A 23,180-nucleotide genomic window follows, 5' to 3' on the forward strand; every position below is an offset into this window, starting at 1 on the left:
TTAAAAATAAATAATACACACTCTTTAGTCATAAATGATTTTTTTCTCTTACTTTACATATTCCTCTAGTTGCTATTTGATCTCTTCCAAATAAGAGATGATTTCTGTTCGTTAAGTGTCTGAAAGCACAGTAGGTCAAGTATCGTATGTACCAAATTAAACATATTTAAACCATGAACATAAACCATAATTTGTTTTCCTTTCACTACTTTCAGAGAAAAGTTTTATAAATAGATTTAAAAATATATTGTAATAGAAGGATCTACATGAAGAAAACAATGAACATTTTCAGAGATATCAAAATGGACTCATTTATTAGAGAAGTAATCTGTGTTCTTGGCTGGAAAAACTAAGTGTTGGGAAAGGAGGCTGACTTTGTCCACATTAGTTTATAGAGTTAATATAATTTCAGTCAAATCCAGCAAAAAATACAAATATTAGGTGGGGGAGGGGAGGGGTTTTACTCTATCAGATATTGATATAAACCATCCATTTACATGATTTAAAATCATGTTGGTTGGGCCATGAATTTAAAGCTCAATACATGGAAAAAGAGAAAAAAGTACAGTACATGGAATAGAGTAGTTTATCCAGAAAAAATCTATTGGTAAACATAAGACAAAGGTGCTGTCAAAAATCAACAAAAGAGAAGCATTGGTTTAGTAAGGAATAATTTAAAGATTTAGAAAAATAAAAATAGATTTTCACCTCATCCCTTGTAGCAAACCAAATTTCAAGTGGCTCAGCTAAGCGATTTAAAAAAATGAAATTGTTAAAAATAATAGAAAGTAATAAAGGGTGACTACTGAATCTGGAAATTAGAAAATCTCTCTATATACAGAAGAGTGGAAAAAATATAAAGGAGAGATTATATATGAAATCTGGAACTTCTCTGTAGTATTAAAATATGCCATAAACAAATTAAGGCAGCAGCTGGAAGAGCTGAGGTAAATTACTAACAAAACATATTAGGCAAAGAATTATTCTTATTTACAAACTTTTTGGACCAAGGGGCTCGGGTGTAAGTAAATTAAATTGGTATATCACATGATTATTTTGCAACCACTAGAGGAAAATTTTTAATTATATAGAAAATACTTACATGTAACAGCTAAAATTTTGTATTTTTTCATGTACTTTCAAGCACTGTTGTGAATGCTTTTCATATGTTAACTTGTTTAATGTATATAGTGACTCAGAGTTAGTTACTACTATGATTGCCATTTAAGAGATAGTAAAAGTAATACGCACACAGGTTTAGAAATTCACCCCTAACTTTGCTAGCTTGAATTAATGGTGACATGACCAGAAATGACAACCAGGCGGGTTGGCTCCACAGGGTGTGTTATTTACCACTGTGCTACTTTGCTTTGCTAAGTGAAGAGAAAAGAAAACACTACAGAACTATGTATGGTATGACCCTATTTTATAAAAACATACGTTAATATTAGTGTGTATTTTAAAGTTACGCAAATTAATTCCTCTCTGAATTTTTATCTAAGTATACACTGATAGAAAAAAACCTAATATTTTGATATTTTTACAGCAGTGGTTCCTTCTCTCAAGTGGGATTTTGGGTAAATGTTGTTTTGAACTTCAACATTTCTGTATTTTGCAAATTTTCTTTTATAGTGATATGGCCATTTTATAATTACAAAATTGTGTTATTAATGTTCTATCAAATTAAATGATCCCTCTCAAAATGCAGGGATCATATTTTAGTATATCCTTCAAGTATCAAGTGGGTGTTTGGGTTCCCAGTCTCTGATAGGTACCTTCAATGGGATCCCAAAGTCAAAATAATTCTTTCTCTCAATCAAAAGAAGCGTTGTAAAATTTCAGAGTGTAGAAAAGCCTCAAAAACCAACCATCTTGATTGAATTTTATTTTATTTTTTAACTTTAAAATATTGTATTGGTTTTGCCATATATCAAAATGAATCTGCCACAGGTATACATGTGTTCCCCATCCTGAACCCTCCTCCGCGCCCCCCTCCCCTTACCATCCCTCTGGGTCGTCCCAGTGCACCAGCCCCAAGCATCCAGTATCGTGTATCGAACCTGGACTGGCGACTCGTTTCATATATGATATTATACATGTTTCAATACCATTCTCCCAAATCATCCCACCCTCTCCCTCTCCCACAGAGTCCAAAAGACTGTTCTATACATCAGTGTCTCTTGATTGAATTTTAGAAGCCAGCCAGCTTATTTCTCAGATGAGGATCCTGAAGCGATATATTTTGTTTAACCAATTTATTCCAAATTACCTGAGAGTAAGTCATTCAACCATGCCTCAGACCCCAGGTTTCCTGACTTTAGGCACTGTTCTGTGAAGCCCCAGTGCCCTCCAAGCCTTCAGGCAGGTGAAAGTGAAGCATAGTTGATTATTGTGACATTTATTTGGTGTGAGGAGGTAACCGAACAAAACTGGCTACACATGTTTTCAATCACCAGTTATTTATTGAAAGAATACAATGAGAAGGCTCTCGGGTATACTTTATGACACCTCTAGAGATCACTGAAGGATCCTCACCTGGATTTGGGTGATCTCTTGGTATTAATAGGGCTTCCAGGTAGCTCAGTTGATAAAGAATCCGCCTGCAATGCAGGAGACCCTGATTTGATTCCTGGGCCGGGAAGATCTGCTGGAGAAGGGATAGGCTACCCACCCCAGTATTTTTGGGCTTCCCTGGTGGCTCAGCTGGTACAGAATCTGCCTGCAATGCGGGAGACCTGCGTTTGATCCCTGGGTTGGGAAGATCCCCTGGAGAAAGGAAAGGCTACCCACTCCAGTATTCTGGCCTAGAGAATTCCATGGAGTGTATAGTCCATGGGGTCACAAAGAGTCGGACACGACTGAGCAACTTTTACTCACTTCGTATTAATAGGCTTCCCTGGTGGCTCGGACAGTAAAGAATATGCCTGCAACCCAGAGGCCAGGCTCTATTCCTGAATCGGGAAGATCCCCTGGAGAAAGGAAATCTTGCCTGGAGAATTTCATGGAGAGAGGAGCCTGACGGACTATAGTCCATGGGAGTCGCGAAGAGCTGGATACAACTGAGGGACTAACACTTGGTATTAATGAGCCTAAGTTATGGAAGGCAGTGTGAAAAATGGAGAGAGGACAGTAGTGGAAAGAATGTTAGGCTGAATTAGGCACTTACATGGATGATTCTTCTAAAACAGAAAAACATTCTCTTTTCAGCTCCAGGACCCACAACGGCAGTATCCTACATGTCAGTGAAATGTGTGGATGTCCGTAAAAACCATCACAAGGCAAAATGGTTAATGCCTTGGGGACCCAACCAATGTGACAAGATCCGAGACATCGAGGAAGCAATTCCAAGGGAAATTGAAGCGAATGACATTGTGTTTTCTGTCCACATCCCCCTCCCTTCCATGGAGATGAGTCCTTGGTTCCAGTTCATGCTATTTATCCTGCAGCTGGACATTGCATTCAAGCTGAACAACCAAATCAGTAAGTGCACTCTCCCTACCCCTCTCCTGTCTTGGGGAATTTCTTCAGGCTTTTCAGAGCCAGGTATAATAGGAGTGAAATAATAGCGTTACTGGTGACAATTATTGACTACTTTCTACTTACTAGATGCGTTTCTGAGTACTCTACCTGAATTAACCCATTTTATCTTCCTACCAGTTCCTAAAGGTGGGTCTTATTTCACTTTCCAGAGAGATAACTCAGGCATCAGTGAGGTTGCCCAAAGTCAGAAAGCCAGAGAGTGGAAGAGCTGGAATTCAAAGCCAGGCAGCCTGGCTTAGGAGCCCTGCTCTAGCCAAGTTCCATTGCCTTAGTGCCACAAGGGAGCTCACCCCAGTGGAGTGATTTGAGAATTTCTGAAAGGTCCCATGTTTCCAAATGTCTTTTCTGGTGAGGCTTTAAATTAAGCCATTGCCTAAGAAAAATATACCTGTCAAAATGGGAGCACCAACCCAGGAGCTCCCATTTTCCCATAAAATCAGGTTATTTTTCTAGTTTGCTCAGTTGTGATTCAATTCTCTGAGGGCATGAGGTATATCAGCATTTTGTGAGGGGGAGATTGGTGATTTTTGAGAGGCAGATTCACTTGTGACATCTGGGGATAGTATAGGGAATCTGTCCATGGATTAGAGCACTTTTTTAAATTCTAATATTCTTGTATCAGAAATTATTGTGATACATAATTATATTAATTTTACTCCCCTTAGGAGTTAGAACAGTATATATGCCTGATTGACATTTTATCTGGAACAGATTATGCTGAGATCATTTTTCAAAATGTAATTCTACCCCTAATTCATTCACTCTTTTACTCATTAATTCAGACTGCTTTTGAGTACCCACTGCTACCACACACTGAACTGATGGCTGGACATGTAGATACATATGAAGACACTGTCCTTCAAGGGGCTTACAGTGGAGATGCCAGGCAAATAGTCAGTCATTACAGTACAGTGTCCAAGGTATACCCAGGGGCTGTGGGAGTATGAAGAGAAGGCTTTAGAGCAGAGAAAGGGAAGTCTGCCTCAGCATACACACATACACACATGTGTGCACTTGTGTGTGTGTAAAGGTGAGCAGATAGATCTTTGAGGTGAGTATTAGCGAGTGAAAATTCTGACAAGGAATTGGAGATGAGGGTGGGTGCAAGTGGAAGATGATTTTCTTTTAATTTAGTTTATTTATTTATTTTGGATTTTTTTTTTTTTTTTTTTTTTTGCTATGCTATGTCTTAGTTGTGGGATGTGGGGTCTTCAATCTTTGTTGCAGCATGCAGATCTTTATTTGCAGCATGCGGGATTTAGTTCCCTGATCAGGGATCAAACCTGCATTGGGAGTGCAGTGTCCTAGCCACTGAACCACCAGAGAAGTCCCTGGAAGAGCATTTTAGCTAGAAGGAGTGGTTGATGTGCACTTGGACCTTCATATTAATAACAACCTGACACATTCAAGTGGTACTTCCTATTGCCCCTACTCTCTTGCCTATTGACTTGCTTGCTCATTCATCGCTTGTGTAATGCATTTATTCATTTAAACTTACTAAGTTTCAACCATGTGTTAAGTACTAGATACAGAAGATACAAGATTGAAGAAAGCAGTAGGGAAGAAATGGTTGAGAAACAGATACTTAAACATATGATTAAGAAAGCTAAGTGCTATAATGAGAGGAGTATACAGTATGTTTGAGCTTCAGGAAGGGAAATTTGCTATGAGGTTAAAAACGGAGACTAAAACTAATGTGTATACCTTAAGGTTTGGGTTTTTGTATTCCTAGTTCCCAGAATGTATTCAAGAAAAGGAGAATTAGCATCATTAGAGGAGCCATGGGAAGCTGACATGGGTAGATTAACTGATTTATGTTCTGATGTGAAGGTCAAGGACACAGTACTCTGTTATCTGGGCTGGTTGCCTGTTGTGTATTTCCATATAATGTTCCCAGACAGACTCCTAACTCCAAGGGTAAAGGAAATGATTTACTCTGTAATAGAAATTAAATAATTGCTCTATATTGGCTGTATTAGTGCTGGGTAACAAATTATCCTAAAATTTAGCAGCATAAATCAATAAACATGTATCATCTCCCTGTTTCTCTGGGTCAGGAATCTGGGCACAGATTAACTTGGGAGTCTCTGGCTGACTCTTCTGAGGTTGCAGTCAAGCTGTTGGTCTGCTCTACAGTCTTATCAGACGGTTGAAGCCTCAACCGAGCTTGCGACTGGCATCTGAAGAGAGGGACAGTTTTGTAAGGCCGAGCCCTTTACCTGTGGAATCTGATGTTATCTCTGGGTAGATAGTGGTGTCAGAATTATTGGATGTGTGGGAAATTCCACCCTCCATCCTAATTGGTGGTCAGAACCTATTACATATCTGAATAACTTCACAGAGGAATTACTTCCCATCATATATTAAATTTAAACATCAAAAATATCTGTGTTGATGAGGCTTTAACTAAAACACTGCTATATGTAAATGAAATGTGAATGCATTGTATGTTTTTTTTTCCCCCCCAAGTACATCTTCAGGTTCCAAAATACATTTTATCTTCATCTAGAAAAAGTGGACTAAAAATTCTTAAACAACATCCTTTAATTTCTTATAACATGACAATCTGTACTTAATATAGGGACACACTAAAATTCTAATAAGATGGACAACGAACAGTTGCTTCAATAAATAAACTGGAACCATCAAGAAAACCAAATTGATCAAAAAATTCTTATTTTGAGCAGTAGCTGTGCTGGGGCCTGTTGACTTTAATTTGAAAATGTTATATGTTGGGTTCATGAGAATATTCTTAAGTCCATTTTCTTTACTGTTTGCTAATGGACATTAAAGAGGAAATCAGTTAAAGAGGGATGGTATGGCATTGCTGAGTTATATAGACATATGCATATCATAATATTTATGGGACACAGTAGGTCTAGGTTTCCCCCCGGTCCTTATATTAAAGAGTATGTGCAACCTCCTGTCTACTTTTTACATTTTATCATTGTTTGAATGCCTTTCTGATAGCAGTATGTGGGGCAGAAGAAAAAAGATTGGGAATGTGGTTAATAAGATCCTATTATATGTACATGCCTTTCTGTTTATTAAAGATTCAGTGCTAGCAATATTACCTCAAATGGAAGGAAGCGTCAGGACCAATCCTGTTTTTTCTTTAAGCTTTCCTAGGCAGTCTATGAAATGAGTTTCAGATTTCAAATAATAAGTGATTTCACACTTGGACTATTAAAGTTAGGATTTTATACACACATGCAGAGTTTTCATGTATCTTTTAAGGGTCTTTGAGCAGACAAAATAATCAAAGGACTATATATTTTACATGACAGTCACTTGGAGCTAAATTGTTTATTCCTTTTAAACTTTCAATTTAAGATGATACAGGTTTTGGCTAGAATTTGAGATCTTGACTATCCCTCAGAAACTGAATAAGCATTGACATTCACTTTAAAAACTGGTCATTGTTTCATCAATTCCAAGATTTCATCAGACTCATGTCTTGAAAGTGAAAGTGAACGTGCAAGTCGTTCAGTCATGTCTGACTCTTTGTGACCCCATGGACTTTATAGTCCATGGAATTCTCCAGGCCAGAATACTGGAGTGGGTACCCTTTCCCTTCTCCAGGGGATTTTCCCAACTCAGGGATTGAACCCAGGTCTCCCACATTGCAGGAGCATTCTTTGCCAGCTGAGCCACAAGGGAAGCCCAAGAATACTGGAATGGGTAGCCTATCCCTTCTCCAGGGGATCTTCCTGACCCAGGAATGGAAGTAGGGTCTCCTGCATTGCAGGCGGATTCTTTACCAACTGAGCTATTAGCGAATCTCTATGTCTTTGGAGGGGGAAATAATGATATTATAGAGTAATTTATAGTAATAAAAGTGTTTAGAGAATGTGTATATTTTATTTGAGAAAGATATTCCATGTTTGTTATGCAAAATAAGTATACTCGAAAGAGCAATTTTAAACAGAATTCCTACTTGCATTTTTTTAAAAAATATTTATTTGCTGTGCTGTACAGCACTGCATTTGGGATCTTAATTCTCTGACCAGGGATTGAACCTGCAACCCCTGTATCCCTGCATTTGGAAGCACATGGTGTTAACCACTGGGTCCCCGAGGAAGTCCCCCTACTTTGATCTTTTAAAAACAAACATTTAAATAACCTACTACTTCATTCATTGCTAAGTATGAAAAGTAGTAACCAGTTCAACTTGTAAATGGTGATAGTTTTAAAAGGGCTTTCCTGATAGCTCAGTTGGTAAAGAAACCTCCTGCAATGCAGAAGACCTTGGTTTGATTCCTGGGTCAGGAAGATCTGCTAGAGAAGGGATAGGCTATCCACTCCAGTATTCTTGGGCTTCGCTTGTGGCTCAGATGGTAAAGAATCCACCTGCAATGCAAGAGACCTGGGTTGGGAAGATCCCCTGGAGAAGGGAAAGGCTGCCCACTCCGTTATTCTGGCCTAGAGAATTCCATGGACTATATAGTCCATTGGGTCGCAAAGACATGACTGAGCAACTTTCATTTTTAAAACAATAGTCTGCAAGAACTGGGAAGGGAAAGCCAGTCAAAGAGAATCTAGAGACTTCTAGATACTTGGAAACTGGTTGTTGCTGCTGTTTAGTTTCTTAGTCATGTCCGACTGTTTGCAATCCCACTCACTGTAGCCTGCCAGACTCCACTGTCCACGGAATTTCCCAGGAGAGAATACTGGAATGGGTTGCCATTTTCTCCTCCAGGGGATCTTCCTGATCAGGGATAGAACCCTCGTCTCCTGTGTCTCCTGCATTAGCAGGCAGATTCTTTTCTACTGACGTCACATGGGAAATTGGACTGTTCAGTAAATGCCAACTCAAGGTGGCTCTCTGTGTCTCATCTGTGGATGCTGAGGGCCTACTGAACTGTTCTGTATAGGTGACTTGAGCATTCATAACTTTTGGTATCCACTAGGTGGGGATTTGGGGGTGGGGGTGGTCCTGGAACCAATCTCCCGTGGATAATGAGGGATGACTATACGGATTCTGTCTGTTTCAACAGACAGTAGACCTGTCTGTTGAAATCTGTGTTTGGGTCAGTGGTTGACTTTTACCTAAACATTTCAGAGGCATGGGATTAATGTGTTTGTCAGGGCACAAACATGGGGCTTCTTTAGAGCCAAAAAGGACAGAGGACTTCAGTTTTTGCTCTGGAGAGTTTGAAAATGGAGGGAGTGTGAGTAGAGTAAAAAATGTCAGAAAAAAGTCAGCCTAAACACCTGGTGTCTGGATGGTTAATTGTTGGAAAAAACGAATGTTTATCTATGTGATGGGCTTAGATAGTTCTGTAACAACAAATTATTTTATTTGAAAATATCATCTAGAGTGGATGTATACCTTTCTTTTTATAGTGTTTTATCAATCACTCAATTTACATAGATATTTTTAAAATACAGGTTTGGGATGGCCGAAATGGTACTCACTTGTAACGTAATATCACTCTACTGATTACGACTGCAAGTCATATACTTAGCATAACCTCAGACTCTCTATGGGGCTTCTTTTGAGGAACTTGGGTTCTGAGACCAAAGAAAAAGGTATTTATTTATTTTTTCAACATGTGTCTACCCAGCTTTCAAATTTTCTCTTGAAATAGAAGCACTGAAATTCATTGGCAGGAAGCATCAGGATGGATTGATCTATCTTTAGCAGTAAATCTAGGATTTTCAGATGTCTAAAAAACTCTTAGTCTGAAGAAGTACTGATAAATGGGGAAAGCCAGGGTATTCTGTTCTTAGGTAATGAAGTCATTATGTCTTGCCTTGAGCCCTATGCTGTACTCTGCAACTGAGCACTAAGTCTTAACTTGTTTCACTTTTGCAAAAGACTACATGAAATGATCAAATTATTTCTCTAACAAGTGATTTTTCTTTTCTCAAACTGAAAATATTTCTTTGAAATATTTCTAGTAAAAATATAGAACAACATTATTACCCAATCATTTTTCAAGGTAGATGTCTGAGTGTCCTGGGAGAAAATTGCCTAACTTTTTATGAAATGATTGTACTCTTTCATTTGTGTAGCTGTTATAGAATGTTAGGTAGACACCAGATGAAGATAATTAGAATAAAGGAACAATCTACTGCTGCTGCTGCTGCTGCTGCTGCTGCTGCTAAGTCGCTTCCGTTGTTCCGACTCTGTGCGACCCCATAGATGGCAGCCCACCAGGCTTCCCCGTCCCTGGGATTCTCTAGGCAAGAACACTGGAGTGGGTTGCCATTTCCTTCTCCAGTGCATGAAAGTGAAAAGTGAAAGTGAAGTCGCTCAGTCGTGTCCGACTCTAGCGACCCCATGGACTGCAGCCTACCAGGCTCCTGTCCATGGGATTTTCTAGGCAAGAGTACTGGAGTGGGGTGCCATTGCCTTCTCCGAAAGGAATAATCTACTGACTGTAAAAAATGAACTGTCACTTTATCTAAAATGATTGGAGCGGATTTATAGAAGGGAAAAGATGGAATCCTTTTGTGATCTTATTGTTGACCATCAGCAAGAGCTGTGGTTCTTAATTCTGTATTTTCGGATGCCTCTTGGGAAGAGTCTACTAAGAGAGCTTAATGGAGCAGAGGACTCTCTACACCATAAAACTGTAACTGGTGTGATGGAGCAGACCATTGGTAATATGGTGTCCACACAACAGGAATTCCATGCTTCATCAGCTAATCCTCTTTAACAAACTATGTTGAAGCAAGTCACTGAGAAGAAATCTAATTCTACCCTCCCACTCCCATTCCCCCACCTTCCCTAAAAGAGACTTCTTTGGTTTATGACTAAGTTACAGTCTCATAAAGAAGCATTTCTGAGTGGATAGTTTTTATTACAGGCTAGTGACACCAAGAGTTTTAAAGTTCCTTTGTAAATTTCTTTACCTACCCCAGCGTCAATGGGGGAAGAAATAAAAACTTCAAAATTTTCCCATTCTCTCTCCCTACCCCCTCAAAAGAAGATAAGCTGAGAAAGCTCAAAACACACCAGAAAGATGCAGCAGCCTTAAATGGAGTGGGGTTTGAGGTGGTGAATAAAGCTAGAGAGATTGTCAATATTCAAGATGAATTTACGTGGCCAGTCCTCTTTCTTAAAGAGTTGTGTTTCCTCTTCAAACCAAGGCTAGAACCTAGAATTTACAAGTATAATAACTCCATCTTACGTAACTTACCTGACTTAAAATAGAAGGAAACTAAAATCACAGGAGAGGACCGTATTTTGTTGATTATAACCCAGGATAGTGAATATTAAAGACATCATGTTTGTTTATGTTCATTCATGGATTATCTTTCCCTTTGAGGGAATCTTCAGGAACAATTGAAATTAACCATTGTGAACATGTTTATATTGGCAGGAGGGTGAGAACCTTTGCCTTTGTCTTATTGGGGTGTGATATGTGTAAGCCCATGACTTGGACAGCATCCCTATAAAGCTGTCTGGATCTCTATACTTTCTGGCTTAATGGTTTTGTGTTACATATTTCCAAGTGAAAAAATCCAATCAAGAAACAGAGTTGGACTCTTTCAAAACCTTCCCAAGACTTTATTTATTTTTTTAATGTTGCTAGTTTGCTATGGCTTCCCAGGTGGCTCAGTGGTAAAGAATCCGTCTGCTGATGCTGGAGACATAGGAGACGCGGGTTCAATTCCTGGGTTGGGAAGACCCACTGAAAGAGGAAATGGCAACCCACTCCAGTATTTTTGCCTCGATAATCTCATGAACAGAGGAGCCTGGCGGTCTATGGTCCATGGGGTTGCAAAGGGTCCGACACGACTGAGCATACATATAGTTTGTTATATGAGATCCCTCCCACTTTCTTCTAGTCATCCATTGACTTATTGGTCAATTTAGCATTAGAAAGTAGATTGTGTTGGATTGGTCTCTAGTCTTAGCAAAACACTCATCCATGGTGTTGAATAATTTGTAGTAATTGTTACTAAACATCCACTGTGTGATTGCAGACTTTGAGCACTGGAAGAACGGTTAGAATGCTATTGGTCTAATAATTTAAACAGGACTCCATGGGTAGACTTCAAGGACCATATGAGCCCCTGATACTGTGTGAAATTTTAGTCCTGTTTACTTATGTGCGTTTTGGGAATAAGAGGTTTTGAGGCTTTTGTCAGATTTTCAAATGAGCCCCCAAATGTTAAAGGACTAATTTATGAGATGCGGGAACCTTACAGTACTTGCCCACTGTAGCACAGCTGGCTGGAGACAGAGCAGGATCTCCTGGTTGTATATCAACTGTGTAGACTAAATATACAGATCAGTGAGGCTTCTATCAGACAGAGGCCTCTTAAGATTCTTGGATAGAATGCTCTGGTCATTCTAAAATGGTATATTTTCTTTTTTTCAATCTCCCAAGTTCAAGTTCAGGAAATGTAGTGCTGTCTAGAATCTAGACTAGGAGGTAGGCTGGTCCTGTTTATAGTGCCACAGCTGCAGATCACCCACGTGTCTCATTTCCTGCTCTGAGTTTAGAATATAAATGAGGAGATTCTCTTTGCATCCATAACAAGTATATCCTGGTTACTAAAATAAAAGCCTGTAACATCAATGAAAAATGTGAGCAGCAAAGCCACCACAAGCAGCAGATTCTTTGATGGCGCCCCACTATATATAAGACATTTTGTGCCTTTTTACCTCCTCTTCTAATTTTGGGTATTGTCAGTATTTAAATGCCAGTCAGTCATCACATAGCTAATGTGAGGTTATTTTATGGAAAATCATACCTTTATTTGGGGTGACCTAAGAAAATAAGAAGTAAAATTATTTTCTGAATGATACTTCTGAAAGCAAAAGAAAGTTAGATGGAGAAAGAAAATCCTTTGTTATACAAAGCAGAATTTTACTTAAAGTGCCAGGGACTCTACAATGGAAAAAAACACTTTTCTCAATAGCTTCGTACTATCTACACACTGATGCTAAAAATGGTTCCGGTTCTTCTTTTGCTTTAGTAAATTAGTGCTCATGGTATTAGTAGGAGAGGTAGTAATTCTTTGAAGGAAGAGGAGGTTCTGGTTTTTTAATTGTTCTGGTTTAGGTTGTTCCTTAAGATATTTGTCCACTGAATCTATCTTTGCTGTCTTACTGGTTATTCATATTATGACCACAAGGGAAAGCCCAGGCCTGACCTAACAGACAAGATTATATGTTCTTTAAATGTAAGGGCTAGGGGAAGATAGAAGAATTTAGTGTCTTTTTAAAAAATTGCTGCCATGTAGAAAAGGTTTAATAGATGAAAATGTTGAGCAATGAAAAGGCTGTCTCTCCAGGTAGTGAGCGGCCTGTCATTGGTAGCAATCAAGCAGGAGCTGGTTGAGGGGGCAATCATAATGATGACCACAGTGATAACTTGCATTTAGTGTTGATTTCTTTACAAAGTACTTTTGTATTAGAGATGCTGGTGGTTGTCTCTGTTGCCAGCCATTTGCTTTGGCTTCATATCATTTTCTTACAGAACTTGTCTATTTCTCCTCCCTCAGAGCGTGGACTTCCATCATACCTTCTGAATGGGCACCTGGCCACATAATCAGTCCATCAGTCATAGCTGATTGGGTTAGGATGGGCCCTTGCCCCAAGGGGGAACAATCAGATTCTGTCTTATAAGAAATTGGGGTTCACTATTTCTAGGCTCACCTTCATTGGCATTTAAACTGAAAAGTCCTGAGGGCTGCCTGGGCAGCCATTATTCGTCTCATGCCTGGAGAAGCAGAGAAAGTTGGTTGGCAGAGTGGGAAAACCGGATACAAAGAGAAAAGTGGAGATGAAGAACCATGGGGTATAATTACAATCGACTACAAGTGATGAATCTCTCCCTGACAGTTTTCTCTTCCTGGTTCTGGTTCCTCAAGCTTGTCGGCACTTGAGCTTCTCAAGATACCTTTGTATCCTTCCTGCTAATTTCTACTTAAGCTAGTGTGTGTAAAATCCAGTTACTTGCAAACAAATTATCTCTGAGTATGACAACTTTATTTTTATTTCATCTGATCATCTCAACAGTTCTCCCGTATGGAATGAGAGGAAACTGAGGATGAGAGAAGTTAAATGATTTGTCCAAAGTCTCCTAGCTGAGAAATAGAGGGGTTATAAGCATAAGTGATCTTGGGAATTGAGTGCCTTGATCCCACTGAGTCTATGACATGGATCCATCGATAGTGCCCTGGAGAGGCTTCCTGATCTGAGTGGGAAATCATATGAGATGACCCTTAAGGTCCCGTCCACTCTATGTCTCTTTTGCTGAAAGTCCATGAGTCACTTAAGGTTCTTAGACTATAAAAATCTCATGAGTATCCCTTCAGTTACTTCAAAGACCCTCAAGAGTGAACCATTTTAGAAGATGCTGTTTAGAAGATGCCCTTATGTTAGTGGGTAAACTTAGTGTTGAGTGAGTTTTCTTGTCTTTCATTTTGTTACGTGTTACCTTGTATTCATTTCTAGTCCTTGGGTAGGCAGACAGGGTTGGTGTACTGGAAGTGTATTTTTAGTCTGACATTAAAAAATGTATCATAGACACCAACTCAGGAAGCAGTTTTTAGGTGAGTCAGTATATAAATAACCTCAAAGAGCTTTTCATAAAGGGATGGTGGATCTTTTAAATTTAACAGCCCAGCTTCTGAGGCCCCCTTTCCAAAGTCCTGCATTCATTTAGTGGTCATTTATTGGGCTTTTACTGTGTGCTGGCATTTTTAACTCAGAAATTAAGGTATAAAGATAAATCCTTATCTTTCATAATACAATTTCAAAAAACCTCATGATCCTTCTTTGTTTACTTCTGTCTATCCTGAAAGACTGAATTTTGAGGGCAGGGACTGTATCTTGTTCATCTTTGTGTCCCCATACTTAGCACAGCCCCAAGAACAGTAAATACTTGAGATGTACTCAAAAGAATTAGTTAGGAGCTCACTGTCTAGTTAGGAGAGAAAGAAACAAAAAAATCACACTAGTGTGTTCAGTGCTAAGTGCCCAGAATATTCCACGAACACAGGAGGGGGAAATGATTAACTCACTGTGAATACAGTTCTTTAATTGAGCCTTGAAGGGTGGAGTCTTAATGAGAGATGGTGGAATCTGTGACTCTCTACTATCTGTTGGCAAGAAGGCAATCCAAGGGCAGCCTTATTTTGTTCTGAAGCCAGAGTATTGGGCCAAAAACTGGACCTGTCACTTAATGGATTTATGTGATACCTTTGGCAAGTAAGTTTCTGAATTTCCTTCTACTTCATTTTCTTTATCTATAAAATGGAAATAATAGTAGTACCACGCTTATTAGGATTGTTTTAAGGATGAAACAGTAATACATATGAGGTTTTTACATAGGAAGTATACAGAATAAATGTTAAATAAAGGTGAGTTACTGGACTTGAGCAGAGAGAAGAAATGTAAGTTCTGAAGAGAACATAGTAGCCCAGAAAGGGCAGCAGCGGGACCCAGTGTGTAAAACAAGGACCTGAACAGATGCTAGCCACAGGCCTTTCACTAAAGGACAGCAGTTCTTAACTTTGGATTAAGAACCTTGACCTTGAGAGAAAAATGTGCACAAACCCCATAGAGATAGTTTATATTCATATTTCAACTGAAGACCTGAAGGTCACCTGTGGGATTCTGAGGTTCATGAATCTCAAGGAAAGAGTTCTGCCCTCATGGTATAGGTAGACCCCCTTGAGTGCCCAGTTGCATGTTGATTACCAGTGAAGCAACTGGAGAACACCCTGAAATAGAAGATGTGGGAAATTCTCAGCACCCTTAGGAGATTATGTGCACAAGGGATGATTTAATTATATTTGACTGTAAACATGAATATGTAAATTAAAATATTTGGGAATAGAGTAATAATTCAAGAAGGGAGCAAAGGTATGTGGGAGAAAACCTCTTAGAAGTCTGCAGATAGAGATTATAGAAGTTATGTGACTTCTCCAAAGTCATCTGGGTTGCAGCTGAGGAAGGCAGGACTAAGAACCCTGTTTTTCCACCATGAAATACTGTGAAATGACATGTTGTATGCAGAAGATGGTAAATGCCCTTGTTAAAAGAATTTCATATTGGAGAGAAAAGATAAGCTCCTAAAAGAAAGAGGCTGATTGGTGAGTTGCCTTGATGACTGGGCTAATAAATTTGGAGTTTGATCCTTAAGAAAAAGAATTGAAAAATCACATATTTAGTACTGAAATGAAATGTGGAATTCAGGATTTGAGACTTGTAGCTTGTCCTTTGAATTATACAGCAGCTGGAAATCGATTTTTTTTCCCCCAATCTGGACTTCTCACATGGTGGTCTTCCCAATAGGAGGGCATCTGTGAACTTTTTAATGGGAGAAGTCATAAAGCTGGGTTAGGGCTGTGTTCGCACAAGGCTGGCTTCCGAGGCAGGTAAAATTTAACTCCCCTTTTGCTTTTCAGCCACAGACACAGCCATCGCTGCCACCACCAGCTGAGTAACTCGGAATCTAGGGGTTGCCAGTAATTGTGGGTTTTAAGTCACAGAGGAAAAAGATAAGAGGCGAGCAAGGCTGGTTTTTTCACAATTAAATGTTGCCTCTCGGGCTTGTCTGTCGGCAGGAATCCAAGAGGTCAGGACCCACCAGCCATATTATTTTTCTCCCTGGCTGCCTGCTGTCACTCTTATCCCCTCCTCATTCATGGGAATGAGGAAAAGGTGGGTTGGAAATAAAAAGCTTTTGCTAGCCTACTTTTTCCTTTACGAAACTTGTCGGAAACAAAGCTTTCCGGTGAAACGGACGGGATCCCTTTAGGTAGCTGGCTTGTCCTGGCGACAGCACAAAGGTATTTTTATGGGGGGGAAGAAACCATTGTTGAAATGTCCTCTTGTCATTTTATAGTTATGACATTGTTTTTTCTCCAGGACTGCCATGTACTCTGGAATTTTTACATTTGTTTCTGTTTAACTCTTGATGTTAGTCAACATCAAGTTTCTATCCCTGGTCACGCCAGCTCCATTGCAAGTGCCCTGAAGGCAGGGATTGTTTTACTGTTCTTTGTTTTTAACACCGCGCTGCAAAGGTACAAGGCAGTTACACATCTGGTGGTGTTTCCATTTTCTGTGTTCAAGAGATGTTAGAACTAGAGGGACCTTAGTCATCCTATGTTCAACTTTAGTATTTAATGAAAGAATACAATGTGTAAAGTGACTTATTCCAATTGTACAGGTAATTAGTGACTTTCCCAGAGCAAGAAACAGGTCTCATCTCCTAACTCATGACGTAATGGGAGAGGCCTGGAGTGATGATGTCAGGCAAACCCCGTTCAGTTTGCCTCCCTCCCACACTGACACAGAGACCACATGCCTCGGTTTCCTCATTTTGAGATTACAGATAATCTTCTATATCTGGCTGGCATCTAGGTGTGGCTGAAAATATCTACACATAATAGGCATTCAAAAATGAGAGCTTTAGAGAATCTTTGTTCTTTTAAAAATACAAGACCTCCTTTACAAGAAAACACATTTCTGTGATCTCTTCACCATCCGAAAATGTAACTTGATTGTTGTTGGTGAGAACAACTTAGGAGGAACAGCAGGCTAGCGGGGCTCTTAGGAGGATGCAGCCTGGAATGGACCAGAAGTAGAAAGTGGTCCTGCCCACAGATAAGAAAGCTAACAAGTGCCATGCCTGGGCCTGTGTTCCATCAGTCCTCAATGGGAGGGAGTTGGGTTGGCTTGTTCAGCAGTTGGTAAGGAATGCCTGCCTTACCCACCATGCTGGGAAAGAGGCTAGATAGAGATGTTGGGGGTTGGAGGGGATGAACAAGTCAATGGGCCTAACTTGCTGCAGGAGTGAGATGAGTGTAAATGATGGTAAGCCACCCAGTGAGAGAGGGAAGGGCCAGGGGCTGAGGGACAAGCACTCAGGAGGACACTGCCCAGGCTCAGTGCTATTCAGAGGCGTTTGGGGGAGATAGACGCATGGAAAGATTGACCGAGATGGGGTGGGGCAGGGGGAGTGCCAACATTACCGGAAAGGAAAGAGTCTTTCAAAGGAGAGACTGAGAGAGGTGCCTGGGGAGGAAGAGCAGAAGGAACCTGCTCTGAGCATCAGTGGCTCTTACTGAGGAAGGAGTGGGTAAAGGTCTTTGGGCCACGACCCAGAGCTCTGGTTTTTGGTTATCCTTTACTCTCACAGACATAGATGCCTTCTCTACCCTCTCTGTGGTATTGAGTCTGTCTATCTCCTGGAAGCCTGAGCAGCTCCCCCACATTGTCCCATTGCTTCCTGGAGCTCAGGGAATGCCCTCACTGATGATCAAGGGGAGGACCTCATCTGCAAATGAGAACCCCACCTGTGTGCTTGGTTGCTCAGTTGTGTCTGACTCTTTGTGACCCCATGAACTGTAGCCCACCAGGCTCCTCTGTCCATGGGGATTCTCCAGGCAAGAATACCGGAGTGGGTTGCCATGCCCTCCTCCAGGGGATCTTCCCAACCCAGGGATCGAACCCAGGTTTCCTGCATCGCAGGCAGATTCTTTATCGTCTGAGCCACCAGGGAAGTCCCCATCCCCACCTAAGCCACATGAAACAAATATTCTGTGCGAATAACACTGGCCTGACTCCAGCAATAACACAGCTGCTGAAACAGCTTAGTCACCAGGGGGATGGAGGTAGTGTGGCACGGGAATGCTGGGTGTAGAGATCTGACATTTAGCTGGCTGGCAGCCCCCCGGGAGCCAGCACAAATCTGTGGGAGAGCCTCGGAGAGGGTCCGCTTCCCATTCACAAGCATGTCCTTGTTTCTTTTGAAGCCCAATCGTAATCCTCTCCCTAGGCCGGCAGACTGTAGAATAAAACTGAAACATTTTGGAACCGAGGAGAGGAAAACTGAAATGGTTGACTCCTCTGAGATACCTGGTTTCTTTCCCTTAATGATCCATGTTTATTTCCTGGATAATTTTTTTTTTTTTTTCCCTGCTCCAGGCTAGGCAGAGTGTGATTTAGAGGAAGATCGAGTGGGAGGAAGGGATGGTGGGGAAGAGCTCTTATCTAGAAAATGTGACTTTCTTAGCTTTTAGGTATCCAGGTGATGTAGGAAGAAGAGGGCAAGTCCTGGCCCTCCTGCCTGATCTTGCTTGAGCTTCTTCTGCATCTTCATCCATCAGAGCTCCTGTCTGAAGGACTCTGGGCAGATCTGGGCACACTGCTTCCCCAGTTTCAAGCAGGGTTTTCGGAGGACTAATAAACTACCATGGAGTGACCCCATTCCTCTTCTAGCCCTTTGAAGAACTGACCTTTGTGTTTTCTCTTTATCCTGGACTACTTCCGCACTGTTTGTTTTGGGGGTTGTTAAGTTAAATTAGCCATCCCTTTCCTCTCCTAGTTACTGTATGAGAATGCAGCTGTCAGTCTGTGAACTCTGCCATCATCTATTTTTAGATTCAGGGTGAACGGAGCCCTCTTCTCTAATTGCATTTGGTGGGGAGGGGGGAGGGCAGGTAGATTTTCATAAGCATCACGTCAGCTGTTCTTCTAAACGCTCTGTGCTCTGACGGCGTCCTGGGGAGACAGCAAAGCAGCCCACTGTGCGTTTCCCTCCCCTGGCTGTCAGGCTTGTTTTCACCCCACATTTATGTTGATTATGGTCAAATAGGAAAGAGCTGTTGCCACATTTGCTCTCCGGTGTTTTAACACTTGCCAACTTGGATGGTTCTGATATCTCTAGCTTTGTCAGGAAATGATTGGTTCATTGTTGAGTTCAGGTTCCTTGGAAAACAGGGAAGATCCTTCTGGTGACATTGACTATGAGAGTCAATAATCTTAAACATACTGAGAGCTGTGTAAGTGCAGCAGGCCTCAATTTTTTCAAGATCTCTCTACCCCCTCCGCCCCCATCCCCGCCCCATTCCCAGTCTGCCTTTCACACAGCTGCCAGATCTCTTTGCTTAAACATCCTTCTAAATAAGATGCTGCAATGTTCAGAGCACATGTCTTCTCTTTCTCAGCAGATGCTGCCTCATCCCAACCTTATCTGTTTTCTTTACTCCATCTCCCATTCCCTGCCATAGTGAATGAGTTGATTTCTCTGACTACACTGTGCTATTTTGTGCTCCCATGACTCTTTAGCCCTGTGGTTCCCTCTGCCTATAATTTCTTCTCCTGCTTCCTTACCTAGTGAACTCTTACTCATCCTGTGAGTCAACAGTTAAACATCATTTCTTTTAGATGAGATACTCCAGAAGATTGTATATTCTGTGCAGTGTTTCTCAGCCCCCTAGTGAGTACTCTTGACAGCTTATGCTGACTACAGCGGTCCCTTGATATCCCTAGGGGATTAGTTTCAGGACCCCTGTGAATGTCAAAATTCACGGATGCCCACATCCTTTATATACTGCACCTTTATGTGGTATAGTACAGTCAGCCTTCCATTTCTGCAGGTTCTGCATCTGTGGATACAGAGGACTGACTGAATATATCTGTTTCAAATGCACTACCCACATGGGGTAATGTTCCTTCCCTGGTGGCTCATTAGTAAAGAATTAGTAAAGAATCCACCTACCAATGTAGGAAATGCTGGTTCGATCCCTGAGTTGAGAATATCCCCTGGAGAAGGAAATGGCAACCCATTCCAGTATTCTTGTCTGAGAAATCCCTAGGACAGAGGAACCTGGCAGGCTATAATCCATGGGGTCACAAAGAGTCAGGCATGACTTAGCAACTAAGTCATGAAAAACAATTGCCTTCCTTACCTTACTGTGAACAATTGAGGGCAATGACTCTGCCTTGAAACTCAGTTCAGTTCAGTCACTCAGTTGTGTCTGACTCTTTGCGACCCCATGAATCGCAGCATGCCAGACCTCCCTGTCCATCACCAACTCCCGGAGTTCACTCAGACTCACGTCCATCGAGTCAGTGATGCCATCCAGCCATCTCATCCTCTGTCGTCCCCTTCTTCTCCTGCTCCCAATCCCTCCCCGCATCAGAGTCTTTTCCAATGAGTCAACTCTTTGCATGAGGTGGCCAAAGTACTGGAGTTTCAGCTTTAGCATCATTCCTTCCAAAGAAATCCCAGGGCTGATCTCCTTCAGAATGGACTGGTTGGATCTCCTTGCAGTCCAAGGGACTACTAGTAGGTGCTTAAATATATTTGATGGAGGAAAACATGGATTGGATGGTCCAACTAGCATTAGAGGTTTCAGAAGTATATTATTCCATCTTGGTGGCAGCATCAGCTGTTATGATTTCTCAGTTCCTGATGGACTTTTATGTCCCGGAAAAGTAGGCTTGAGTAGATTATCAGAGACCTAACATGTCATACCCAAATGGTTGCTGTAGATTTTTCTTCTCTGAAGTCTTACCACTAGTTCAATCTATTCTCTTATCTCTGTAGATGTGGACAAGCATGATTGTTGTTGGTCAGTTGCTAAGTCGTGTCTGAGTCTTTGTGACCCCGTGGACTGCAACACGCCAGGCTTCCCTGTCCTTCACTATGTCCTAGAGTTTGCTCAAATTCATGTCCATTGAGTCAGTGATGCTATCTAACCATCACATCCTCTGTCACCTTCTTCTTTTTGCCTTCAATCTTTTCCCAGAATCAGGGTGTTTTCCAATGAGTTGAGTCTTTGCATCAGGTGGTCAAAGTAATGGAGCTTCAGCATCAGTCCTTCCAATGAGTATTCAGGGTTGATTTCCATTTGAATTGACTGGTTTGATCTCCTTGCAAGTGCGACAGACTCTCAGGAGTCGTCTCCTCCTTTACCCCTACTAGCCCTCTCAAGCAGAACACTATTGCAGCTCCATATTGTAATTCAGATAAAGCAGGAGAAAGGGAATGGTGACCCCCTCCGGCTCACTCTGTTTCCACCCAGTCCTGGAGAGCAGGTGTATTGCTCCTTGATGGTACCCTTGGCCAAATTTGAAGAACATCCTTTTTATCTGAGTGTGTGTGTGTGTGTGTGTGTACACATATGTGTGGGGGTGGGAGAAAGGAAGCAGGTTGTAGGGGAAATAAAGTGAATGCCCCCAAAGTAGCAGACTGTAGACTACACACAAGTGGTATAGAAATGATGGAGTGACAGAGAGAATGTTGGAATTTAAGGCTATTTGGAGAAAGAATTGTATTCACTCATTAATTTGGCAGGTATTTAATGATGATTTGTAAAGACATGAGTGATGTAGCTATGAACAAGACAGAGGCCTCCTTGGCTCTCAGAACCTCTCAAAGTGGGAGGTGGGCAGGGAAGGCGATACAGGGAAGTAGTCAGTAGCTGAGCTGCAGTAGGATACGTGTTACAGCGACACACAGGGTGCTGCAGGAGCAAGAGGAGAAGCCCTCCCTCTGTTTCAGTGGGCGAGGGAAGGTGGGAATGAGTCTATAGAATTTTAGAAGATGAGCAAGTGTTATTCTGGCATGAGGGGGGATGCCAAGCACTATCTTCAGAGTACTGTCTGCAGCCCAGAGGAAAAGCTCTTTTGTACTATACCCTCTCAAAGAAGGCTCCTAGTAAAAACCCAGTGTGCTAGCGGGGGCCCCAAGTGTAGTAAGTGTAGATAACTTTTAGTGCAACTGAAGAGTAAAAGTTTCTCAGTTGTGTCTGACTCTTTGCAAACTCATGGACTATACAGTCCATGGAATTCTCCAGGCCAGAATACTGGAGTGGGTAGCCTTTCCCTTTCCCAGAGGATTTTCCCAACCCAGGGATCGAGCCCAGGTCTCCCATGTCGCAGGCGGATTCTTTACCAGCTGAGCCACAAGGGAAGCCCAAGAATACTGGAATGGGTAGCCTATCCCTTCTCCAGGGGATCTTCCCGACCCAGAAATTGAGCCAGGGTCTCCTGCATTGCAGGCGGATTCTTTACCAACTGAGTTATCAGTTCAGTTCAGTCGCTCAGTCGTGTCCGACTCTTTGTGACCCCATGAATTGCAGCACGCCAAGCCTCCCTGTCCATCACCAACTCCCAGAGTTCACTCAAACTCATGTTCATCAAGTCGGTGATGCCATCCAGCCACCTCATTCTCTGTCGTCCCCTTCTCCTCCTGCCCCCAATCCCTCCCAGCATCAGTCTTTTCCAATGAGTCAACTCTTCACGTGAGGTGGCCAAAAGTATTGGAGTTTCAGCTTTAGCATCAGTCCTTCCAAAATATCAGGGAAGCCTTAAAAAAGCAGTCAGCATTTGCTGAGTACTTACTGTATGCCAGTGACTAGCACATTTAATCCTCACAACCATAGGAGATGGACACACTGTCATCCCCCGCTTTGTAGAGAAGTTCAGTGACTTGCCAACCATTGCACAGGCACCAAGTGGCGAAGGTGGTCCTTGATCCCAGGCTGCCTCTCTCTGGAGCCTGAACTCTTACCCATCTTCAAGGCTGGAAGTGGGATGGCAGGCTAAGGTGACCAGTGTAGCGGGCAGGGATAGGAAAGGGGTTGTGAGATGAGATCCTGATGCTAACCAGGAGCCAGGTCTTAGTCTTGTATGCCTTTAAGGAATTTCAAGACTAGACTGAGGGCAATGTAAAGGCATTGAAAGTATTTTAGAAGTCATCTATGAAAAACATACAAGGGGCATGTGTTTGAGTGAGTCATCTAGACCTGAGATGATGGTAGCCTTGAATAAGGGCTTCCCTGGTGGTTCAAACGGTAAAGAATTTGCCTGCAGTGTGAGATACCCAGCTTTGATCCCTGGGTCTGGAAGATCCCCTGGAGAAGGGAATGGC

The 23,180-nt window shown here is 41.7% G+C and overlaps 1 protein-coding gene across 2 annotated transcripts in view; it reads left to right on the top strand.

Moving 5' to 3' along the window:
* The window catches only part of WLS (Wnt ligand secretion mediator), a 116,485-nt gene that overhangs the window by 37,980 nt on the left and 55,325 nt on the right, over positions 1-23,180 (top strand). The window contains exon 2 of one of the 2 annotated variants that reach the window (XM_025288490.3): positions 3,208-3,480. The exons of the other annotated variant lie outside the window; for it this stretch is intronic. Coding sequence (XP_025144275.1) covers positions 3,208-3,480 — 273 coding nt within the window. The remainder of the gene's footprint in view (positions 1-3,207; positions 3,481-23,180) is intronic. 2 annotated transcript variants of the gene reach the window in all.

Source organism: Bubalus bubalis, chromosome 6, assembly GCF_019923935.1.
Source record: "Bubalus bubalis isolate 160015118507 breed Murrah chromosome 6, NDDB_SH_1, whole genome shotgun sequence".
NCBI lineage: Eukaryota > Metazoa > Chordata > Mammalia > Artiodactyla > Bovidae > Bubalus > Bubalus bubalis.